The 19,336-nt window shown below is 40.9% G+C and overlaps 1 protein-coding gene across 1 annotated transcript in view; it reads left to right on the forward strand.

Annotated features, from left to right (window-relative positions):
- The window catches only part of TBC1D4 (TBC1 domain family member 4), a 117,211-nt gene that overhangs the window by 52,358 nt on the left and 45,517 nt on the right, over positions 1-19,336 (forward strand). The window contains exons 2-3 of the mRNA XM_072850057.1: positions 16,561-17,163; positions 18,535-18,624. Of these exons, the coding sequence (XP_072706158.1) occupies positions 16,561-17,163; positions 18,535-18,624 (693 nt within the window). The remainder of the gene's footprint in view (positions 1-16,560; positions 17,164-18,534; positions 18,625-19,336) is intronic.

The raw sequence follows: 19,336 nt of genomic DNA on the forward strand, positions 1-19,336 counted from the left end.
TTCTTAATAGAAAAAGAGGGTGGAGATTTTAAATTTGCTGTTGGGGAGCATTTTTTTACTGTATGTATAAAAGATGCTATTGAGCCTTACGATTTCCTTGCAGCAACTCTACTTATGTGTCCTTCTAGAATCCCTGTCCGCTATGGTCAGCCTCAGAGCAGGCATCGTCCAAATAAATTAGGCTAACAATCATCGTGAAGCTGCTACTAATGGAAAATAATACAGTTTCTCAAGTGTTACATGCTGGTGAGCAGTTCCAAATTGTTTCATTCCAAGACTGGTGTTTATATGTGATGCATCTTTGAAGCAGTCAGGCTGAAGAAGGATTGTGATGAGCATTAGGACCTTGGCATAAAATGGGTCCTCTCATACTTCCTTGCTGCCTGGGGAGAGGAAGCATGTTGAAAAAATACGATCACAGATCAAATTCAGAAAAATGGAAATCTCTGCTCTGCACAATGTGAAACACAGGTTAGCTGTCTTATGTATTAGAGTCAGTAGAAGCTCCTTTTACATCACTTCGTAGACTCTTCAGAAGTGCAGTACTTTTAGTGTGATATTAAGTTGAACATCCAAGTCTGAGCTAGTCATTCCCAGTGTTCCCATGAAGGGAAATAGGATGTAAAAATGTCTTTATGGGATGTAGGTTCAAGCGTCTGTGGAGAGCAGCCTCAGCTAGGCAGGTTGCAACACTGCAGAAAGCTGCTCCCATATGCCACATTGAAATCATTTACATACCCAGTACTGGATTTGGGAGCAAACATGTCTGTTCTTATGTTTTTCTACTACTTTCACTTATAATTTTGTCATTGTTTGCTCCAATGCATCATAACCCTCTTATAGTGGTGTCATCCCCCCCACCCTCCCCCCCAAAACCCCCCCCCAAAAAACCCAACAACAACCAAAAAAAAACCAAACAAAAAAAGATTTCTACTTGGGTCAACTTGGCTTCTGTTAATCTAAAAATATGGAGATGTTAATATATTCAGTTTTAGTCATTTCTATTCATGTAAATCCCTATGAACTAAACTCCATCTTGGTCTATGAATTTAATTGGGCTTCTCAGATGAATTGTGTGTTTTTCAGATTTTGCTGCTAGCTGACTGTCCATATTAATTTCTGAACTTTTATAGTTCTAATAAAAATTCTCTTGATAAACTGTGAATCTGTTACACCTGCTTCATTGTCTCGTAACTCTGTTTTGAAGTTACCTAATTTACGCAAGATGTTAAGTTTTTCTGAGAGCAAAAACACAGAAATGTGCCAGCTTGTATCCTATGCTAGCTTCAGCTCCCTGAGAGCTCATGAACAAACAGATATACAGCACCTGGGTCTATGCCAAATGGTTTAAAAACTCCCTAGAGAATAACAAATCTAACTAGTGTTGTATATTTCTGTCATGTTCGGGATAACCCTTGAAGTTGAGATTTCTCTTGTTCTTCCCTGAGGTGTGCTGGTATGTACCATATAGAAATGTATCGAATTGTTTGAAAGCCCTTGTGGGTGTCACAGCTGAAATTGGAAGGCATGCTTGTGAATCCCACCACGCAGAAGACTGAAGTTTGGTAAGACATATCTTGTCTTCCTGGATATGATGCTGGGAAGCACAGAACAGATAGAAAATGTGCTCGCTCTTATGATACAACTGATATGTTTCCTCGCTGGCTCTGCAAAACAAGTTTCAGCCTTGACTTCGGTGAGAACAGAACATCCAGATATGACCAAGAATAAATTCCTAATGTAGATAATTCCCAGATAAGCTAAGCTCTCCCAGGGGAGGGAGAGTTGATGGGAGGGAGGAATTAAGTTCACTCCTCAGGGGAGCTTATTTTCCAATTTCTGTTAATAGTTACATGTTCACTGCTAACTCCCACCAGCAAACTGACTTTCAGTTGCAGAAAGAAATATTTCATAATCTGGGCTATTGTAAGTAAAAATAGCTTCAGCTGTAGAATGATGAATCTATGGATAAACTGAGTTTTAAGTTGGTCCAGATAAAACTGTCTTTTATGAAAGAAGGACTCACATGCTTGTTTCTGAAACTTTAAGTTACTTGAAGCCATCTCTTGCTTTGATTGCAGCTGGGCATGGCAAGTAATACCTTAGCTGAAATGATTTAAGAAACTCCTGTGGTAATCTGAAGTGAATGGGATTTATATTATCCTTCAAAATAATTTATTTAAATGTCATGAGAACACTGTTGTGTCAGTGGCAAAGCCACTCTTCCCTTCCCATCCCTCCCCGCATCAGTCCAGAAACAGGAGTTTAGTTTCCAGGCCACACAGGAGCCACATGACAGCGATTGCCATGTTATATCCAAGCATACTTTTGCCAAGCCCTAGACGTTGGGGCTGTGCTGCCCTTCTCCTCTACATGCAAGGAACGTACCTTAATATATGGGTACCCAAGTAAGATGTGCTAATAGTACTAGTAGGATGAAGATGCTGCCACAGAAGGTCAAGCAGCGTGGGCTTTGGTGTGCTTTAATAATGAACATAAATTCCAGAAATCCTGGGTATATTTGTGGTCGTATTGCTAGGACGTGATAAAGCCTCTGCCACTCTTCCTATGAATGTTGTTAGCAACGTTAGCTCTGGTTAATGCAGCCTACCTATTCTGCTTACCTGTGTACAGTCAAGCCAATTCCAAAAGCTGGTTCGCTAAATCTTACTGTTTATGCTGTCAGGCAGTGCTGTGTAACTGCTGGCTCAGAAATACCTGTCATGTACCAGGCATACTAAATTGAGAAAATAAAGGTTAGCAGTACTGAAACAGGTAGTATCTACCAGTAGCAATTAGTGAAGCACTGCAAAAGTTACTTTACCTGAGGTGTATGCAAATGTTGCCTAAAAAACAAACAGAAACTCCCCATGTACCCTCAGAAACAACTCCTTCCCATCTCTCTTGATTCTCTGTATTCATCACCTATTGAGTTTTCTTCCTTACACAGTAACTGAGTGCTGTCATGCTCCCTTTTCCCTACAGTTTTATAGAACTCAGATTCGTAACTAAAACAAAACACTCTCTCATGAGCTTTTTGGGGATATATGCAAATGGTCTCATGGGGCTTTATCAAACCCTTAGATTATTCATCATGTATATCACTATTGGTGCAAGAGTCTTGTCTTATGAAGCTGTTCCTCTGAAAGGACCTTGCTGTCTCTTTATTGACTCATTTGTCTGCAAGCTTTCTCGGAAGGTGTTTCCTTTTCTGTTGCCCCTCAGTCTTGTGAGTTGGGTTTTTTAATTATTATTAGGAGTAACTCTGTAGCTCTTTTGGAATTCCTCTGCTTGAAAAGTAAACCAACCATGCACTTAATTACTTTCAGCTGTTAAATCTGAAATACTTCCCCATTCAACTGTGTCTGTACAGATTTACTTTTGAACACCGTAACTATCTAACTGTATTTAATTCTTTTCACATCTAACATAAGCAGCTGATGAAATCTTAGTATTTTTAACAGTTAGTGATTGACAAGATTAGACTACTGTGACTCCCAGCGAGAGTAGTGCTTGGTGCTAGCTCTGCCTTCAGGCATGGTATTCCTTATTCCTCTGTCTCTGTCAGGCAAAATGGTGATTCAAGACTTCGGTGCTGGAGGAAGTCTAGGTGGAAGCTCCCTACTCTGCCTGGCACCTGGTTTCGATGCTGTTGGGAATTCAGCATCTGGATCAATATGGCTTTAAAATCCGCTTTCGCTGTGTTTATGCTAGGGTTGTTTGCTGGTTGTTATCTGGGAAAAGTTAATTGTACTGCTGGTTGCTTAGGCGTTTGATACTGTCACAAGACAATGCAGTTGCTCTTGTGAAGTTTGACATTACCAGACAAGCTGGAACTTGTACAGGTTTGTATTTCCAAAGTACTAGAAAACTAATAAACGTTACTTGGCAGGGGTGGAGAAGCTGTTGAAAGACTGTTAGGTTGTAATCCTTTTTTTTTTTCTACTCCGTGCACACTGTCTGATAAATCGTGTGCATTTGTCTTTTACAGTTTCTTAGTGAACGTCCTTTTGAGAAAAGGAGTCTTGAACCCAGTAGTAACTTTTTTTGTGTCTGCTGCAGTGTGTCTCACCTGCTGCTTGACACTGTTTTTGGTGTCCACCTTTCTGTAAGCAGAGCCTTTTTTAAGGGGAGTTTGTAGTCTGAAACTTCTTTTGCACTCTTTGCATTGGAGTTAGCAGGGCTCATTGAAAGATCTTTAAATTAGATTTGAAGGGGAAGGGGATAAAACCAGGCTCACTAGAGATAAGCCTGGGGGTGGCACGCCAATGTTTGAGGGACAGTGTGCTAGTGAGGTCCTTTGGTCTGCTGTTTTGGCGGAGGTAGGGGATGGAGATCCATGCAGCAGCAAAGACCCAAGGGTTATTGATGTGTTAGAAGATACAGAAGCGCCTGAGAATGGTCACATAGGAATTAGGGCTTCTCCCCCCGAAAAAGTGGTGGGATCAATAGCCCAACTGAAGCACACCTACACCAATGAACGCAGCATGGGCAACAAACAGGAGGAGCTGGAAGCCATTGTGCAGCAGGAAAACTATGATATAGTTGCCATCATAGAAACATGGTGGGATGACTCACACAACTGGAGTGCTGCAATGGATAGCTATAAAGTCTTCAGAAGGGATAGGCAAGGAAGGGAGGCGGTGGGGTAGCCCTGTATGTTGGGGAGTGTTTTGATTGTCCAGAGTTTACCAATCGTGACGATAGGGTTGAGCGTTTATGGGTAAGAATCAGGGGGAAGGCCAACAAGGCAGATATCATGGTGGGAGGCTGTTACAGACCACCCAACCAGGGTGAAGAGACAAACAAAATATTCTATAAGCAGCTGGGAGGAGTCTCACAATCCCTAGCCCTTGTTCTCATGGGGAACTTCAACTTACCAGATGTCTGCTGGAAATACAATACAGCAGAGAGGAAACAGTCTTGGAGGTTCCTGGAGTGTGTGGCAGATAACTTCCTGACACAGCTGGTGAGTGAGCCAAGTAGGGAAGGTGCCCCGCTGGACCTCTTGTTCACAAACAGAGAAGGACTTGTGGGTGATGTGATGGTTGGAGGCCATCTTGGGCATAGCGATCACGAAATGATAGTTTTCGATTCTTGGAGAAGTAAGGAGAGGGGTCAGCAGAACTGCTACCTTAGACTTCCGGAGGGCAGACTTTGGCCTGTTTAGGAGACTGGTTGACAGAGTGCCTTGGGAGGCAGTCCTGAGAGGCAAAGGAGTCCAGGAAGGCTGGACATCCTTCAAGAACGAAATCTTAAAGGTGCAGGAGCAGGCCGTCCCCATGTGCCGAAAGACGAGCCAGTGGGTGAGAAGACTGGGCTGGCTGAACAGAAAGCTTTGGCTGGAACTCGGGAGTGGTGTTCCCCAGGGCTCAGTATTGGGGCCAGTTCTGTTTAATATCTTTATCAGTGATCTGGACAAGGGGATCAAGTGCACCCTCAGTAAGTTTGCGGATGACACCAAACTGGGCAGGAGCGTTGATCTGCTTGAGGGTAGGAAGGCTCTACAGAGGGACCTGGACAGGTTGGATCAATGGGCCAAGGCCAATTGTATGAGGTTCAACAAGGCCAAGTGCCGGGTCCTGCACTTGGGTCACAACAACCCCATGCAATGCTACAGGCTTGGGGAAGTGGCTGGAAAGCTGCCTGGCGGAAAAGGACCTGGGGGTGTTGGTCGACAACTGGCTGAATATGAGCCAGCAGTGTGCCCAGGTGGCCAAGGTGGCCAATGGCATCCTGGCTTGTATCAAAAATAGTGTGGTGAGCAGGAGTAAGGAAGTGATTGTCCCCTTGTGCTTGGCACTGGTGAGGCCGCACCTCAAATCCTGTGTTCAGTTTTGGGCCCCTCACTACAAGAGAGACATTGAGGTGCTGGAGCGTGTCCAGAGAAGGGCAACGAAGCTGGTGAAGGGTCTAGAGCAGAAGTCTGATGAGGAGCGGCTGAGGGAACTGGGGTTGTTTAGTCTGGAGAAGTAGAGGCTGAGGGGAGACCTTATTGCTCTCTACAACTACCTGAAAGGAGGTTGTAGTGGGGTGGGTGTCAGTCTCTTCTCCCCAGTAACTAGCGATAGGACAAGAGCAAATGGCCTCAAGTTGTGCCAGGGGAGGTTCAGATTGGATATTAGGAAAAATGTCTTCCCTGAAAGGGTTGTCAAGCATTGGAAGAGTCTGCCCAGGGAAGTGGTTGAGTCACCATCTGTGGAGGTATTGAAAAGACGTGTAGATGTGGTGCTTAGGGACATGGTTTAGTGGTGGACTTGACAGTGCTAGGTTAACGGTTGGGCTTGATGATCTTAAAGGTCTTTTCCAACCTAAACGATTCTATGATTCTCAATACTGCAGTCAGGAGTTTCTGGGAAAACATCAAATAGGAAAAGACCTAACTCCTTGGTTTCATGTCACTGAGGAATGTCTAGCCTCATTAAGGGGGCTAGAAGTTATTGCAGTGCCTGACTTTTTCTGGACCAAATGTATAGACACCTGCTCGATCTCTTAGACTGAATACAGTCTGTAATTTTTCCCATCTCCTGGAGTGAGTGCTGAATTACTAGCCACTTACTATCTTCTCCTTGACTGACAGAAGAAGAAGATGGTTATTGTAGCAATTTACAAAGGTGGTGGCATCCATGGAAATCAGATGCAGGTGGTCTTCAACCAAATCTGGGCTGATATTCACTTAAGGAGTTGTCGCGGTCTGCCATGCAGGAGTCCTGAAACCTTGATTTCTCGACTAGGGAAAAACAGACTTTCCAAGGTGCGTTTGTTTCATAGTGAATCAAAGTGCTAGTTCATCTTTTTAAATTAAAATCTTGAGAGCTTCTATCTAAAACTACTGAATTAAAAAGCCACTGCTTTCTTAAACATGGTGCATGGAGCACTTATTTCAGTCTTAGCACTTGCACTTTAAATCTGCTAAAATGAAGTTCACTGCCTTCTGATCTGTATTTGAGAAGTGGATAGTGACCATAAATGGGCAAAATACTTCAGTGAGCTCTCCAACTGTAGTTTGGGGTTTTTTTGTTGTTGTTTCTTTTTTTTTTTTCCAAAAGGAAATGAATGCAGAGAATGATTTAATTGCTCAGGACTGTCCGCGTGGCAGCCTCATCTTCTAAGGCAAGCCCTTTTAAAAATAAGGTATGTGTTAAATATGATGGAATTCTTAAAAACAACATCTTCTTTAATAAACCTCTTACTAGAAAATGAAGTGCCAAATTAAGTTAAAAATGCAGAGTTTTCAGGAGAAAATTCCTAGTTAATATCTGAATTTGTGCTTTCATAGTTTGAAAAAACTTGGGTTAAAGCAGTTGGAAATTTTGAGATGAACTGATGTTACAAGCAAGCTGTACTTTGCTAAATCTTTCACTGGGAACTACGTCTCAAACTTGGAAACAAACTTGAGATACTTTGAGCATATGCAAGTACTATAACTGGTAGGTGAATTGAGACTTACTATTCTACATATTCAAAGAACATAAGGATCGTCATGAGAGCTCTATATTGACACTTCTGTAGGCTGCAAAGTATTCAAGCAGAATGAGGGTGAGCTGTATCTGAAAGGTGGAAAAGCATCAGTCTGACTGGCCTAAATGTAGGAGCAAAATACTGAATGCAAGAACCTTCCTTACTTAAAGCGATGTTGCTGTTGGGCTATGCTGTCACTACCATCATTGAAGTTCTTTGATATACCACTGTAGAGTGCTTGCATGCAAGTATAAAAGAAGGCATCGCTTGTCTGCTCAGGCATCCAAACAATCTTGTAACTGTTACACATTCTTTCCTGTTAAGTAACTTGATCCATCTTCTATCATTATACTGCTTATTTAAATTTGGATACTTGGCAAAGCAGAATCTTGTGTGTGTGTGTAGCACACAGAACGTGTTAGGTGATCCGCAAGTTTCCAGTAGCAAATTAGGTAATGTGGTGGGTTCTCTAAGCGTAAGCTGTGCAACTGTGGTAGACTTTGTTCTCCTTGTTGAATGTATCAAAACTAAACAGCACAAGTAATTCCTGGGTTGATCTCAAGTAAGAATTATTTTGAGAACAGAATTTTCTTTTATTTTAGCTTACCTATCTAAAAATCTCTCTCTCTTTAGGCTGGTTTAGTGGTACTCTTCAGCTTTGCCGTCAGCAGGTGTATGTGATCTCCCCAATGTACGGCATGAGGTTGAATGTCAGAGTAAAATAAGTGCATTTCTCTGTACTAAGTAGTTCTTTAGAAACAAACCTAATTGGGTCCTGACCAGTCACCTGGGAAAAAATATAGGCCAGGCAAATAGGAGGAAGACTGTCTTCTGAAAACAAAATTCACTATATGCAATTCTTTAATGGGTTTTTGGCTTGTTTCTCATCTGTTTTCTGTTGCTGTAAGCTTTGGCTGCACTCATGAACCTGTAGAGAACAGCAGAAACGTGAAAGCACTAGCTGCCAGGGGTGACAGTAAGCTCGAAGCTCCAAAAGCTGCTTTCACTGGGTCTGTCTTTGCCAGTCCCTGTGCTCCAGCTTTCCTGCTACTGCGCTTGTGTTGCGTTAGCCCAGACTTGCAGCAGAATGAATCGGAGTTGATGGCAGATGCTTATTACTGCCTGCTGAGAACTTGACTTTGTGTTTTCTAAACTGTATTTTTAGAAGTACACTAAGTGCAGGTGGGTTCTAGAAATGCTTAGCAATTTGGCTGTTATTCTTTTCCCTTTGTGATAGCATTTCTCTTGGCTACAAATCCTCCTCATTTCTGTAAAACCGAAGATGGCTGGTATTCCTTCAGCACTAAGTCAGTCAATGGAGACAAATTCTTCTGTTCTAGTTTCTAAATATCTCTAGCATAAACAGAGTCAACAAATTGCTTGTGTGACTGCATAAATTGAATCACTCTGAGCTGGTCTTTTATCTCTTTATCGGAAAGATGCATTTTAATGGTGAAAACTGTTAAGTGGAGCACTGTCACCAGCATGTGAAGCAGCAGACTGCCATAGATTTAGAAGTAGAAAAGGTCTGGATGATCAGTGCTAGCTGGATGGCAGTAAAAACATTTATAGCAGTTAAAACAATTTTTTTTTCCCTCTCCCACCTTTCTTTCTGGTTGAGAATAGTTATTGATATCAGCGCTTTGGCTGGCGTTTGGGTGTGTTTTTGTGTAAGATAAGGACTTCACCTCGGTGTCAAATGCCTGATACATAGCAGGATGTGATATGTGGCTTATTTTGTCTCTGTTCATGTTTCACTGCTGTGGCTGGGTTCTCCTATCTTGTGGATATGCAACTTAACACTAACTGAAAGGAGAGTCATGTCCAATGGCTCCTAATTTTTTCTCACATTGCACTGGTTTCTAATTGATAGATGTCAAACTCTTCCAGTAACTAGCAAAGCACAGGGTGTTGCTTTCTGGACAGTATCCTGTTTCTCTTTTGTTCGTTTTTAAGTATACATAGCTAGATGATGAGTGGGACTCGTTATTCAAATCCACGGCAGCGCGGGTGCTTCCAGCCCAAAGTCAGGAAATACTTGGCTTTTGAAGCATAACGGTTGCTGCCCGGAGCTCTGGCTGTGCTGTGATATCACGAACCGAGCCTGAGGAAATGCTGCGACAGCACTGCCAGCCCTTTGTGAGGGGGGGATCTTTCTTTACTCACTTATCCCAGGAATCTGTTCCTGAGTCCTCGTGTTCATGACACTAAAGTTCGGTGACAGTTTTGCTTGGACATGCCTGTGCTTCTGAACCGGAGCCCACACCAGAAGGTACTGACTGCTCCTAATGTGCGTACGTGAAGTTCATTCATCTCATGTCTCTTTGTACGGTGGAAGGGATCTGACACTTCACTTTGTGTGGTGATGGAGTGAGAGGGACCGAGCTTCTTCCTTGCTTTGAAAATAATCGCCTTGCTAGAACTGCTGTCATCAAGTAGCCAAATTTGTTAGGCATGTTTGTTAGATTAGTACTTCACAGTCATGCTAATGTTTATAAGCCTTATGGTATGAAGAGGGGCTTTGCTTTGTTAATAAATTCCCGACTGAAATTTTCCATGTGGAAACTAGAAACAAGTGAACAAGAGCTGCAGCTTCTCTACATGGTGAAATTCTGTCCAGCTGTGGAAATAATGGTATACAACAAGTTAATTTTGTTCTTTGCAATATCTGTAGCATTAAAGGTCTAAGTTTCCGTTAAAATTGAAAGCATTGCTCAGTAATTATTGCGGGATGCATTTGAATATTATCCCTCCAACAAAAAGTGGAGCTCCACCTTTGTTTACTGGAGGCTGTTGTAAATTCAAAGAGAGTATATTTTATTTAATGCTTCAACTTCTGTCACCGCTATTGAAGAAAGTGTGCAGTGTCACCATGGAGATACGCTGCCTATTCTAGAGTTGTGACAAACTGTTCTAGTGTTACACTGCAGGATGCATGATTTAGTAGGCTTGATAGCCTCTCTGTTTTGCAACTTCAAGATATTGGTGATAAACACCTCATAACTGAAGTTCTTTTTCGGGGTTTTAAGGCAGGGTTGATAAAGTTGGAACTAATTTTAACAAAAACCTAGTGCATGACGTGAGAATACGTGCAAAGACAGTTTTAATTTGACGTTAATTATTTTCCTGTAGTCCTCTTTTTGGTTTTAATCAAGTCAGATAAAAGAGCTCGCATTAGTTAAATCAGTTAAACTGATGTTTCCAACATGAAAATATGTTTCTGCGTTGAACATAGTGAAGTTTCTTGATGTATAGTAGAATAATTCTTGTCAGTACTATTCATGTGCCCTTTGAACAGTGTACTACTTACGCATGATGAAGGTGTTTGCTCTCCATTATGTATTGACCCTGTTGTAGGTCTAGTCATGAGAGACAGAACTGGACGGAGCCCATGAACTACAGAGCTGGAATTAGCAGATCTAGGGTATTAATATATCTGTCTTCTAGCCAGGGCAAAGTGTTGCAGCCTTATTCTACACTAGCTGTCCAGATGGATGATGTACTGCAGTAGCTCATAAGGTCTACAACCAAGGTCATGGGGCAGGTAGGGCGAAGGGAGTGTAAAGTGCAAATGGAATAGATTGGGGGACCATTTGGCTAAAATTGATGCTGTCATTAGTTTCAGCTTACCAAAACTCTACTGTCTGTGGTAAACAGAGTTTATGACAGTGTAACACCTATCATGCTTTACTTCTTACGTTGCATATTCAGAGCAGAATCTTATTGTAGGTGATGCAGAACTCTACCAGTGCCATCTGTTCTGATTTGAGTACAGCTAACTTTGCTTATTGAATTGCCACGTATTGAATCAGATCTAATTGGTTCAAGAGTGATTAATACAATTTTAGGCTACTCAAATATAAATAATAACAAATTTAATTTGGATTCCCAAGTGGGTGTTTTTTTCTCCTTAGACTTATTAGATCGATCCTGTTTCCCTGGAGTGAAATATTGCCTCTTTAATGTCATTATGAAGCTCTTCTTATTTGCTTCTTAACTCACAGTCTTGTATGTTTAGTTTTGGTGGTTTGGTTTTTTTGTTGTTTGTTTTTCTCCTCAACCAAGTTTTGGAGTGTTGCTCACACCGAGGAGCAGAACTAGTATCACAGGTCTAGTCTTGTACTTACGGTGCCCACTGCCCATCCTTGTCTTTTTGTCCTCTTGCATTTGTGGGGGGTTTGGTACAGGCCCTGAAGAAAGATCTCTGCTCTTCTCAGTTCTCTTGGCTCTATTCAGAGATTTAGGAGTTACTATGAGCACTGTTTCAAGGGTCTTAAAGTTCACACGCCACTGTTGTCTCCTGACAGGCATGTGCAGCTCTTGGCATCCTGGAGGGGAGGAGAGCTCATCTGAAGCTCTCACATCCATTTTGTTTGGTATCAATTTATTAATACCTGACAGAGTTCATTGTGCCTGTAGCTGTTTAAGCATGAGGTCGCTGTTGTATTAGAGAAAGCTTTGTGTGCTGTTCCAACATGTTTGAGTTGTTTAGTCAGTGGTAGTTTAATTTGTGTTGTTTAGTCCCTTCATCTAGATAATATACCATATCTATCTAGTTTTTCACGAAGCTTGTCAGGATTTTTGTTTTTCAGACAGCTTTTCAGGTTTTTGCATGGTGATGAGTGTGCTCTTGGGTTTTAGCTCTTAAGGACCTTGCAGCTTCTGTTTTGGGAGCTCATCCTCTTCTTCTCTTCACCACTTAAAGCGAGAAATTAATGGACTTTTTACATTCTGTGGTCAATAAATACAATATATTGGACAACTAACATTTAGAATGTCAGTTTTAGATGCTTATAATGTTAATTTGTATAGACTGGGAATATGTCTATCTCTAACAAGCTTGTATTGTCCTATCACTGTACTGTTTTTAATTTATTTATTTATTTATTTATTTATTTGATAACTGCCTTGTTCCGCTTCATGTAATAGTCTGCTACTCCTCAACAGTTTAGGGAAACTTCATGAGTAATACATACAGGCATGGCCTACATTACGCTTCTGGTTTCTCCTTGGGGTTTGAGAACTGCTGTCCCATCATGGCACCATCGGCTCCTACCTTTCTGCCTGAGAAGCCCTCTGCAGCTTTTTTTGGGACATAGTCATCTTCTCCTTCTCTGCTCAGCAATATTTGGAAAAAGGTGATAGGCCCCTAGACGATGGGACTTGGGAGAGGTAAAGCATGGGAGAATTAACTGCTCTTGCATCGTTCCTGGCACTGGCACCACTGGGTTTGTTCAGGCTGGAAGTGTGCTTCTAACTTCTCACCTTGCAAATACACTGCCTATCCCCCTCTACTCCAGTCTCCCTCTTTGACATAACTATCTTCAAGGCTTTATGACAAAAATTCTGAGTATGTTAAATAGATTAATTGCTTAAATATTTTAAGGATTTATTTTCTTTATATACAAGTGAATGCTGAAATACTATGCGATAACTCATTTAACCTTTTTGTTTTGCTCTACTGTCACAGCTGGTAGTGTATATCCAGGAAGATCTGCAATGGCCCTGTGGGTTTCGGGAATAATAATCCCATTTCTCCCCTTTGGCTGCTTAATTTCATGAGACTGCTGCAGGGAAATACTAGAACTTGGAAACACTTTAGTAAATTTTGAATGTTTCAGGACTCCATCTTAATATTACTAAACTGATTTCTAAAAATAGTTAAGCAGTTTCATCCTGGTAATTCAGTATTTTTAAATCACCATTTTGCTTACTATCTTGCTAACTTTGCCCTGCAATTTCAACATTAACAGCTAATAAGCTAATATCCAAATCCAAAAAAGTTACACAACTTTGACGGCGAAACTTTTGTGACTGGGGCTTCTTGAAATACAGAGGAGCAAAATGTTAAAAACCAATGATATATGCCAAATAAATGTGTAAAAAGCCACATTGGGGTGGTTGCTACACTTGATAATTGCGTAACTTCTCCTGTACCTTGCATTTCAGGAAAATATAGATGCAAACTCTTGTTTAGACTCTGCTTGATCCCTTTTATGGTTTTTACCCAAAGTGAAATTAAATGAAAATACTGTAATCTGATCAGGTATGTCTCAGATGGCAGTGGTGCTTGGTTCTTGGTAGGGTAGTATCGCTCTGTAAGTGAAGAGGGTCAGGTCTAACAGTATAAGCTGGCATATCATCAATCGTTGGGCGCATCGTCAATCACAGGGCACATCATCGATATACAGTTATTCCTATACACTAAAGACCAATAAAATCCATACGTATGACTAATTGCCTAGCAATGTTAGTATCTGTCTTGCATCTTATACTTGAAGCTGTTTTTCACACCTTACTATCTAGAGAATCCATGAAACAACCAACGAGCATCTGGACCATCTGACAGATATTTCTTATCCATTGTGATATCCCTGTATTACTTTGTTTTCCTCTTCATCTGTATATAAGAAAAGTATTCATAACTATGGAGATTAAATGGATCTCAATTTTTCACCTTGATTAATCACTTTAATTCTGTGGATAGGAAGAAAAATAGGAAAAAAGTGAATACTGATGAGGGCACATTCTAAAAAACAGCATAGCTTGTAAAAAAGGTTATCTAAACAAAGCAGAGAATAAGGATTGGTTGGGCAGTATGAGCTGAAACCTCTGCTCTAATGCTAGGATCCCTCTGTGCTGAAAGGAAAATACTATAGCAATATATGTGGTAGGTAGAAGCAAAACCTATACAGGGAGCAGGGATTGTGAAATAGTAATTGTGACTCAAATACTAGTGACTGAAGAGTATGCATGATCTGGAAAAGGTGGAAATAAAACCAAGTGATAAATAGCAGGATGGTAGGATGTTGTTTTAAATACAGTTGCAATTACTTAAAACTCCATGTGTATGCTTGTGGGGGGCATCTCAGAGAGTGGGGGATGGATGGGGAATCCTGTTGTGGTAGAGTTGGTAGTGTCTTATCCCCAGCCTGTTTGGACATTCGCTGGCAGGGGAGAGGGGGGATAGGATGGCTAGGGGGCTATTGGGTATTATTAGAAAGACTTCAGAATTTCTTCTCCAGTCTTTTATCTCAGAAGAGGTGAGCAAGTGGCAGAACCCAGTTACTGGAGTGGAAGCAATGGTACGCTTTTTAAAAAATCCAAATTGCCAATTAAACAGCTGACACTGTTTATTCTAGTTGATTGCATGTAGAACTTATGCATTTTTGAATAGAATTATCATTTGTCACTGTACTTTGAATAGAAATTTAAGTGAATTGTCCTGTAACAGGTTCTGGATTCTAAAAAAGGAAATGTTAATTAAAAGACAGCTAGCTTGTGAATTTTGCTAAAATAGAGAGCTAAGGATCTAAACTCTAGAGCTTCTTTAAGCACAGGCCATAGCAAGAATAAGAGGACTGATCAGTGGAAAAAGAGCTGCATCTTGGAATATTGAACCAGCACGTATAAAGTGAGAATTGTCTGTGTCCAGCTGAGCTGGTGTGGCTGGGAGGAGGCGCACCTTGGGCGATGGTAAAGCAGCCTGGTAGCGAGAATGAGTGAAGATTAAATACACTCTAGTATCTATGTAATATCAAGACTAACTCTTGGCCGCACTGAAAACTGAGATGATGGTGACATCTATAGGGATGAAAGCCAAACGGTCAGTAGATCTTAGGGTAATTGAACTTCATTTTACAATAAATGAACTGGAAGCAGATTTGAGTTGAATGCCCAATGGAGGAGGAGTGTGTAATGGGAGAAGGGGATTAAGACAAGGTAATTTTCCACTGTGACTTGCAAAAGTATTGGCATAGGAGATTACTGCCTCATTAGCAAGTTTCAACTGGTATCATGTGACTGGAAGAAAGATACTGAGGGGAGCATGGATTATTTACTAAGGTATGACTTCAGGGTTACCTTTTTTTTAGTAGAAAAAATACTTCGAAACAAATTATCAAATATTATAGATATGATGCGAAGCTGTGTGGAATACAAAAGCTGTTGATTGATTGCATTGGGTTAGGTGAGTGTTGAGAACCCATTTCTCTTGCAAAGAAAATCAGATAGTTATCCTCTCTTGAACTCATTGTCACTAGTAATTTCCCCAATGCATATAACGTTATGCTATTCATTATCCTTCCAGAGAAGATGAGACCTGGTGAGAAAGAGGTTTGGTTAAGCGGAGGTAGGTACTGTCGAAAGAGCAACTAGAATCACTGTGATCTGGGGTCAGTAGAGTTGGACAAGTCCTTGTTTTCTTTAGTGAAGGCAAAATGAAAAAGGAACTTGCATATTAAGTATGCTGATATGGAAGGCAGACATCCTCCCAAGGTGATAGGGATAAAATGGAGGAAGAACCAGGTGGCCTTAAAAGACTGGGTGATACAGGGCTGAAATCAAGTTTCTACTGGAGATGTGCAGTATGGCCTTACAGGGTATAGTAGGAATCTGTAGGTAAGAATGACGGAGGAGAAGAGAGATTTGGGTGTGCTTCTTAATTGCAGCAGGGAAGTGTGACCTTAAAGTAAGCTATGTCATAGGATGGATGGGGTGAGGTTTTTGTAGTAGATAATAAATGAGAGCAAATGCAATTGTGCATGGTACTTGGGTAAAATTTCCATATGCTTGCTGCCTGTATTCCAAAACTGTCAGTTGAAACTGATGGGGATTGCTGGTCTCTTTTTCATTCACAGAACTATTTCCACAGTTGTCCTAAGAATGGAATATCTGGTTCTGCAAAATAAAAACAAAGAAACAGTGGTGGCCCTATGCAAAATACATCAGCAAGAGACGCTGATGTGGGAAGAGGGCTACAGAAAAAAGAAGACAGTCTCAGTTTTTAAAAAAAAAAAAAAGAGAGAAGGAAAAAAAAAGATGTGAACACATGTCAGTAGACCTTCTGGTAATTTAAAACCTTATGTTCTGAAATAGGTTCCAGTAAAAAAATTAGAAATTATTTGTCTTGCTTCCACCGCATGAATTGTCTATACAGAATTTAGAATTTACTAATTTTATATTGTCAGCCAAGAAGCTAGTGGCACTCTACTGAAGAAATAACTTGTGTAAATATTTACATTAACAAGTGTTTGACGTATCACTGTCTGTGCTGTCTCATTTGAGGCTACTAAACAGACCTTTCAAACTGTCCCTTAGGTTCCTGATGTCATCAGCAGCATAAGACAAGTCTCCAAAGCAGCACTGAAAGAAGATGCCAAACCAAGTAAGGATAGTGAAGATGCCTTCTATGACTCCCAAAAATTTGAGGTCTTGTACTGTGGAAAGGTGACAGTGGCTCACAAGAAAGCTCCATCCACGCTAATTGATGATTGCATTGAGAAATTCAGCCTTCATGAGCGCCAGCGCCTGAAACTATTAAATGAGCAGCGGAATAACGAGTCGAGTTTGGACTTACCCCTGTGTGAAGGAAATGTGCCAGCTTCTCCATCGGATAGCCCATTTGAGGAGCTGGACAGCCCAAATAACACTGCAGGGCATGCTGCGATGTTTACAGTCGGCAGCCAGACCAACTTGACCAACCTGGCCAGCACTCGTGGCTCCTTTCCAGAGCGAATTTTAGAGGACTCTGGCTTTGACGAGCAGCAAGAGTTTCGCTCCCGGTGCAGCAGCGTCACTGCAGTTATGCAAAGAAGGGTTCATGACACAAACCTGAAAATACAGTCACGCAGAAGACATGCAAGTGCACCCAGTCATGTTCAGCCCTCCGATTCCGAGAAGAACAGGACAATGTTGTTCCAGGTGTGTGCTAGGATGAGCAATTTCATGTTGGTTTTGCCCCGTATCTTCCCCTGTACAGTTTGAAGCTGAGACAAGTTTTGCAAGATTAAGTAGTATGGATGCAGTATGGTTTCATGATTTGTCATAAATATTTATGTATCTGTTCATAAGTGATTGGAACACAAGTAGTTTAATTTTTTTAAGGAATTCACCTCAACTCATGAGCTCAGGTAAATTTTAAGAAAAATGTTAAATTTTAAGAAACTTATGGAGTAATTACAGGAGTAGAGTTTCTAGGGAAATAATTATTTTACATGTAGTTCTGGTTCGTCTGTATTGGTGAGATCTAGGACATAGCTGAAAAAAGTGAGTATTCTTTCCAGAAGAAAATTGATGAAGACTTCCATGTGAACAAATCCTCTTTTTGTGCAATTAAAAAGAAGCTCACAGCTTCACATAAGGCTTTCACAGCCTTATGTTTGAGCCAGCCCCTTTATGGTAACTTGTACTGATGTTCAGCTTGTCTTTCCCAAATGAGTACTCAAGCGTCTCGGCACTGAAGGCTTCTTCCTTCAAACCTGATGGTTATTTCTTCTCTTGCCTGAAGTGCATTTGATATCCTCAGAGCTTGTATTGAGAAAACAAAAGGACACTTAAAGGAGGTGACCCATAAAAGGAAAGATCTTTGGACCTTAAAATAACAGGGGCCTAAATGCCTGGGTTTTGTCTTTCCATTTGCTTTAAAGATCATTCTTGCCTTTTATTCTCTTGGGGAAATGCTAACTGAAGTGAGAATACATTGCCCTTTAGAAAGCCACAGCTATCACTAGTAATGAAAAGGATTTAGCTGAGAAACTCCCCGAGCTCTATGGAATAAGTTCCATACGCTTGAGAAGCAGTTTGGGAATGCTGAAAGATAGCTTGCTGCAGAACCTACTCTTTCTCATCCGTAATTACGACAAAAACAAAAAGTATCACCTTAAGATCAACATAGTTTCTCAGCTCACCTATGGTATAGTTTAAAAAATATTAATAAATCCACAAATTCTGTTTTTATTGCAGCTTTTAATTTATCCACATTGTTTACTAAAGGTTTTAGTACTGTCTGTCAAACATGTGATCTTTGGACCAAAATAACTCAAAAAGAAAAGGGGGGGGGGAAGCTGTCGTCTTTCCAAGTCTTTTTCCTATTCAACTGAGTGTATTGTTCTTGCTGAAATATTCTTACTCAACATAGGCTGAATTATGGCACCCTTGTTCCTGCTGAGTAAGCTGTTGTGCTGAAGGTACTCTATATGAACAAGAAAGGGCTAGATTGTGACATCTTTGTTGCTGTTAATGTTGTGCCTCCAAGACAGTCATAATCTAGGCTTGTTTTTCTCCTCCCCCCAGGTTGGAAGGTTTGAAGTTAACCTCATCAGTCCGGACACCAAATCTGTTGTGCTTGAAAAGAATTTTAAAGATATCTCCTCATGTTCTCAGGTAAGCATTGGTAAGAAGCAACATGTAGTTCATCAGAAGAAAAGGAATTTATTTGTTCTTCAGCTGGGTTGCCTTGCTGGTCTATAGGCAGCAGAAAACAAGAAATGTAGAATTCTTTTTAGCATTCTGTGCTGTTTTCCTTTATTCAGTCTGAAAGGCCATTTTTTAAACAGTTTATCCTATCTAAATTACCGTGAATTAAAGTAAATTGCTGTTTTATGCCATTGGCTCCTTAATTAAAAAAAAAGCGGGGGGGGGGGAATTTTGGGCGATTGTGACTAACGTATTTATAAATCCTGCATGATGTTTGATATGTCAACTTCTGTGGCGAGTACAGCTGAAGAAATTGGACATTAAACTGCGATTGCTTCATGAACACTTGCAGCAGACTTGAAGTACTGATTTGCCTTTACAAGAGTGAGAGCTGTAATTCAAATCAGGGCTTTTACTCGTCTGGTAGCAGTTTCAAATAGGTACTGCACAAAAATAATGCAATGTCATTCACAAAGAGCTTAAGTACAGAAAAGATGAGCGCAAAATAACCAGTCTGAGCTGTGGTAGTGGCAACTTTGATTGTTGGTCAGAAAACAAAGTATAAACTGTTCTGCTTTGGGAGAGCATTGGATATACTTTTGGAAGTAGCTTAATCTCCATTTAGGATGTTCTGAGTGTGCTGTTTCTGAGCAGCCAAGTTCCTGACAGCATCTGGAAT

The sequence above is a fragment of the Ciconia boyciana genome, chromosome 1, assembly GCF_034638445.1.
Source record: "Ciconia boyciana chromosome 1, ASM3463844v1, whole genome shotgun sequence".
NCBI lineage: Eukaryota > Metazoa > Chordata > Aves > Ciconiiformes > Ciconiidae > Ciconia > Ciconia boyciana.